Source organism: Orbicella franksi, chromosome 6, assembly GCF_964199315.1.
Source record: "Orbicella franksi chromosome 6, jaOrbFran1.1, whole genome shotgun sequence".
Classification (NCBI taxonomy): Eukaryota; Metazoa; Cnidaria; class Anthozoa; order Scleractinia; family Merulinidae; genus Orbicella; species Orbicella franksi.
The window spans coordinates 22,379,353-22,385,352 of NC_138150.1; the positions used below are offsets into that span (position 1 = coordinate 22,379,353).

At 36.1% G+C, this 6,000-nt stretch overlaps 1 protein-coding gene across 2 annotated transcripts in view; it reads right to left on the bottom strand.

The window, feature by feature from the left end:
* Positions 1 to 372: 372 nt before the first annotated feature.
* Positions 373 to 6,000, bottom strand: part of LOC145491264 (armadillo repeat-containing protein 7-like) — an 8,705-nt gene continuing 3,077 nt past the window's right edge. Inside the window, exons 2-7 of one of the 2 annotated variants that reach the window (XM_081470433.1) lie at positions 5,264 to 5,362; positions 4,635 to 4,703; positions 4,465 to 4,531; positions 3,575 to 3,645; positions 1,276 to 1,367; positions 373 to 508 (exon numbers count right to left, since the gene is read on the bottom strand). In XM_081470433.1, coding sequence (XP_081326559.1) covers positions 461 to 508; positions 1,276 to 1,367; positions 3,575 to 3,645; positions 4,465 to 4,531; positions 4,635 to 4,703; positions 5,264 to 5,362 — 446 coding nt within the window. In that variant the 3' untranslated portion in view covers positions 373 to 460. Of the gene's footprint in view, positions 509 to 835; positions 1,368 to 3,574; positions 3,646 to 4,464; positions 4,532 to 4,634; positions 4,704 to 5,263; positions 5,363 to 6,000 lie in introns of those variants that run through there. The other variant, XM_081470432.1, reaches the window with a different exon arrangement.

Here is a 6,000-nt window from a genome sequence, read left to right on the forward strand (position 1 = left end):
ATGGCTCAATACCCTAAAAGGTACCGAAAAAGTTCCCACTGTGGACCTTCTGAGGCTGAAATCCCTAAGAGGCACCAAAACTGCTTTTTAACCCCTAAAAGGTATGACAAGCACACCGGTCCTTTTTATATGGGATTGCTGCAATGTCAGTAACAAACAGCTAATTCACTTTACGACTACCTTCAATGTTAACACTACATACTGTATTGCTAAGTCATTTTGTCTTTGATTATTCAAGTGGAACACTGCACCACTAGAAAAGGCTTTGAAGTAAGACTACTTCAGTTGATAATGGGAACGTGTTACTGCTAAAACCATTCTTTTGATATCGACACCCATATTTGGAACCACAAATGTTGACCTCATCAAATGCCCTTCCCAAGATGTCATGGTTACCAGTGACTGTAGTGGAACTCCATACATTAGTACTGACTGCACCCTGGCCTGGTCACCATTTGTTTTATGACTTAGACTCTTTTTCAAGTGAATAAGTTCTTTTGCAGTAATCCTATGACAAAACAATAAACGCTTTGTTGATAAGTTAATAAAGATGGTGAATTTTAAGCTCGGTAATGAAATGTGAAGGTGAATTAATCAACATGACACGAGCGTGGGACAAAGAAAAATTCTGAGTCCCCAACAGGAATTGAACCCATGACTTCCCGAACACCGGGCGGGCACTCTATCCACTGAGCTACGAGAACTCATGGAGTTTGTTTCATAATTGCAGGTTACAGCTTTGTTTTGTAATTGCCCCATTTCAGTCAATCAATTTAATGGTAAGATAAGGAATCAATTTAATATTCTGCTATAAAACAAACTAAGATATAATATAAGGATTTCCTTATAAAATCAAGTAGAATAAACAGCATGATTATAATTCTCTATCCTTATTGTGGTGAAAATTATCAACACTTGGTAAGTGCTGGCCACTTTTAAATCCTGTTTCTTGTTTACCACAAATAAGTTGTCACGCAATAAAATTGAGATGTCATGAAATCAAACAAATAGCTGTGACATTTTACAAGTCAAGTAATCCCAATCCTCTGACTGTAATTATTTTCAAAACAAATCACTGATTTTTCGATCACTTTTACATGGGAATACCCTTCCAGGAATTGGCACCTAACAGCCATGATTTACATTTTAAATGCTTGAACAAGGCCGCCCAGTTAATATCCCTTATGGTCAGACTTAACTCACACATTAGCAGCCAGATTAGGAGGTTTCACTTTGCCTTAGAATTAGACATATTTTATCGACAGGATCCTTTACCTGAAGGAAAACCTTAGCCAAGTTACTAAGTCTTGCATTTGAAGAGGTTGTAAATCTCTCCATACAGTCCACTACAGGCTCTGAAGTGATTTCTGGAAACAAAAAATAATAAAGCAAGAAAGTTTTTAGTCATTCGATGCGCCACTGTAATGATTCCTGGAAATCCATTTTCTCAGGTTACAGCTTACAATTGCTTAATGGTTGCAGTGAAAGCAATAATAACCAATAGCTGACCAACAGGAAAAGTGTGCTCTCAAGCTAAAATGGTTTAGGGTGGCTGAACACAGTTTTCACGCACGCTTTTGCTGATACAATTCAGCACGCGCACAAGGATTGCAAAAAACAAACATGCCGTCAATAGAGCAATCATTTTATTTACTCAACACCCGCAGTATCTGTGCTATTTTTCTCTATAATTGAATTAGTCTTTTATCACAAAGATATGTTAGAAAAGGTAACAATGCAAAGAACCCAGCAATTCTCAGTTTTTTCTTTGTTACTGAAAGAACCCAGTTAAATGTAGTGCATGCGTAGTAAGTAAAAAATTGCGATTGAATGAAAATTTGCACTCTCGGAAATACGTCTATTTCTCGAGAACCACTCATTAGAATTTCACGAAATTTGGCAGGAAAATACTTTAGGAAATAAGTAACTGGGGTATTGAAAATAATTGAACTTTAACAAAGGAAATTCTAGATATTCCAGTGAACCTTCAACAAGGGATAATTAAAGATCTCTCTGTTAAATTATTAGCAAAATGGTGTTAACTTGTGAGAATCGTTACAAGCTTGTTGCATGCAAATTATAAAGAAAATCTAATGACTAGATTTTCTACAAATAAACAAAACCGATTTTAAAGGTCTGTTTATTTTTATTGATGTTGCCATGGCAATGGCACATATGTTAGCTTAACCATCAAAAAACCAAAGTTTGTGTTGTTAACTTGCTTGCTGCCAATTTTGGTGACCGAGAGATCAAGGGTTTTAGAGAAAAAGGTGAATGAAACACAGGTATCAAAAACTATGTTCAGCCACCTTAACTACTCAACTTTCTTTAGCATGAAGCAGTGAACAGTATACCATAGCTACTCCCCACCTGGATGAGATGAGTCCCACCCACTATATATGTGGGTATGGGTAAATCATTGGCATTTTGCAGAGGGAGTCCCATCTGGGGAGAGTACCATATAGTATTTAGTACTACTAGTGCTCTATCACGAACGCTTTTCTCTTTAATGGCTACGCTACCCTCTAACTATAGAGTTGTAGATAGTGAGCTGCCTAGCAGCATGTGGACCTTGTTAACAAAATTGTGGCTGCTTCATTGCATTCTTGTAGTGTCTGTGGAGAGGATTTAGATAAAATTTTGAACAACTAGTAGATTTATACCAGTTAAAAATGAATATTGTTTGCTCACAATTTCTATGCATGATAGTTGACTCAAGCTGTGCCCTCATCAACTATCAAGCAATAGAAAATGTTGAGCTCATAATGTAATTGAAGGCTTTCATGCAAAAAGGGTGTATATAGCATTTTGGGCTGATTTTTATCTTTTGCAGGATCGAGCTAATTTTTGGCAGACTGACTTGTTTTGATATGAAAATCACTGTTGCATAATTGTTTTTGTTGATTTGCACTTTGATTTCGAGAAATAACATATGCAAAAAGACTCAGTTTTCCGAGCGGCATCTTTTGGAGTGAATCCTTCCAAGGTGGATTTTGACGCAGCGTAAACTTAAACGCTTACTTTTAGCAGCTTTGACAGCACAGCTTTTTTTTTAAATACATGTAGATGTTTTGATTTTTGAAAGAAGTAGAGAAATAGACTGCAAAAAAAAAATCGACCAACCTCGTATCGAACCTGTGTCACGAAAAAACAAACCCGAATCCGGCCCATTCAGCGCCTTATTTGCCTCCGCTAACAAAGCAACAGTAAGAGAATTGCATAATTATATGAATAATAAAACTAGTGGCAGATACCACGCTTCCGTGACTTCATCGTTTAGCAAAACAAAGGTTTCTTTTGTTTTTCGCTCTACAAAAGATCTCCAAAAGATACCCTAGGAAAACTGAGTTTTTTGCATACGTTATTTCTCGAAAACGAAGCTCAAATCAACAAAAACAATTATGCAACGATGCTTTTCATGTCAAAACAAGTCAGTCTGCCAAAAATTAGCTTGATCCTGCAAAAAATAAAAATCGGCCCAAAATGCTATATACACCTTTTTGCACAAAAGCCTTCAATTGATATCAACAATTATAAATTAATTATAATTTATAATTCCTGTGTCTTGACTGACCTTGCTGTGTCTGTGGTGTAGTAAGGAACATCAGAGTGGTTATGGCTGACAACACAGTCTCCTCATTTGAACTAATAAGTCAGAAATAAATATGAATGTCAACTTTGCCAACTCCAGGTACATTTGGTGAGTAAAACTGTGGTTGTTAAGGGAGAGGGTGCAAAGTAAAAGCCATGTTTGATAGAAATTTTTGAAACTAAATAGGGTTCATCCAATACCCCTGCCTAAATGATTTAAATTTCTGCATTATACACGTGATGCAACACCCAATAATTATTTTACAAGTTTTCACAGAGATAAATTATTTATCAAGCAGAGATGTAGTTAGGAGCTGGTTACTGGCTAATTTCACAAGCTGAGAAAGAGCTACTAAAATTTCACTTGTAAAAAAAAACTTGGGTTAATTTTGAAGACACAAAGTCAAAAAGTCAGCTTGGTTTTTCTTAGCTAAATATGCATATTGATGTCTTAAGTTAACTTAGTTATTAGATTACCCATGGGGAAGAAGAGGATCTCAAAGGATTTAACCAACATGTTAGATAAAGCACATATATGAAAATTAGCTAAAATTAATTTCACCACAGATTGTTATGTAAAAAATAGCAATATAAAGAAATAAAAGTTCAACTCTTGTTGTGGAGGGATGTTAGATAGAGCTTTGTGTGTGTTATGCTTTGTAGACAAGACGCACATGTAACATAGGACATTGGCACTTTGCAAAAATGGTACCTAAAATTTGAACGACAAGTGACAGTACTTTATACATCTTGATGTGTAAGACATAGTATTGTTATTCAAATATCAACATCATTTATGTAAACTGTCTATTGAACCAATGAAAACTACCGGTACTTGATAACAAGAGTGTGTCACATTGCATACTTAAGTACCTTGACAAACAGTTGATAACCAAGGAAATACCACCATTGTCAATAATGTGCTGTTTGTTTTCCTTATCTGTGAACAAAATGAATAATACAAAAATTTGATGTACAAATTATGTATCTTGAGTAATCATGAGGGTTATTTTTGAAAAAAACAGACTGACAAATTTACTTACCCAGGCTACAGTTAGACAATCCTCCAATTCCAAACTCAACAAACTTCTCGTTGTCTTCCGTTAGCATATCTACATTGTAATAAGTGAAAGAAAAATAGTTCAAATAGCAACTTTACAACAATATCTCAAGTCACTTTACATGTATGTCATGCACTCTTGATAACCAAAAGGTAAGCCAGAATGGTCAAAATAAAGAACTAACAGGAAAAACTGCTGGTTATACAAATACCATAATTTCCTTTAGATGAAAGGTTAAAGCAATGTTTTTTAATGGCGGAATAAAACATAAGAAAAAAATGACCACAAAGCTGCTGCAGCACCTGAAGAGAAAAAGTAATGCATGGGAATGGTCAAGCAGTGGCATTAATAATTCATATTTGGATTACACAGCACTACTCTAAGCTTTGCATCAAGCCATGCAGTTTAAAGCTTCAAACACTGGAATTAATGCTTGAAACTAGGTGTGCAATGAAAAAAGGTTTCCTATTTGCTCCCCACCAACAGCAATCACGGTGTAATCTGGTTTTTATTGACAATTTGAAACCCGATCTCTTAAAGGTGATTCATACAAATTCAATTTCAACATTTTCAACCAACATCTAAAAATGTCGTTAATACACTCTCCTTACCAAGAAACAAGTCCACCACACTGAGCTTCTTGAAGTGCTCATAGTTAATAGGATCATATGCAAAGTTGGCAAGATTTGCTAGGATTTCCTCTTTAGATCCTGAAAATAAAAGCCCTGTAAGTCACAACTAGTATAGCTGATCAGACTCAGGGTCTGATTCTATAGGTATAAAAGTCTGGATACCAGCCAAGAGGCCCATCAGGCTGAAGCTTACCCCGGTTTCTGTAGCATGAATCAAACAGGAATATTTCTACTCTTCTCTGGATGGGATGCTAGTCCATAACAGGGTTACCCCCAGCATTAAATTTGCCAGTACCTATTTGTACGCCTGGGTGGAGAGAGGCACTGTGAGAATAAACTGTCCTGGCCAAGAAGCCAGACTGCTTGATCTAACCATGAGGCCGTGAGACTACATTGTATTCATTCACACTCCAAGATTAGTTTAGTGGCAATGTAGCCTGACATTTAATTCGACTGCAAGATGAAAGTCTTTTCCTGACTGATAAGGACTATATCAGCAAATAGAAACCAAATGTAAGGAACATTTGTACCCACATAATTACAATACAGAATATTGATAAAACTGATTTTATTAATGATTGTTTTGTTTTGTATTTTTCGACCATGTTGCATTGAAAACCATTCATATTTCAAGGACCTTTTATGAGTCACAAACAGGTAGATAATCAGATCGTGAGTTAGTCAATAGTCAGGCAGTGGGGGGGGGGGGGGGAGGT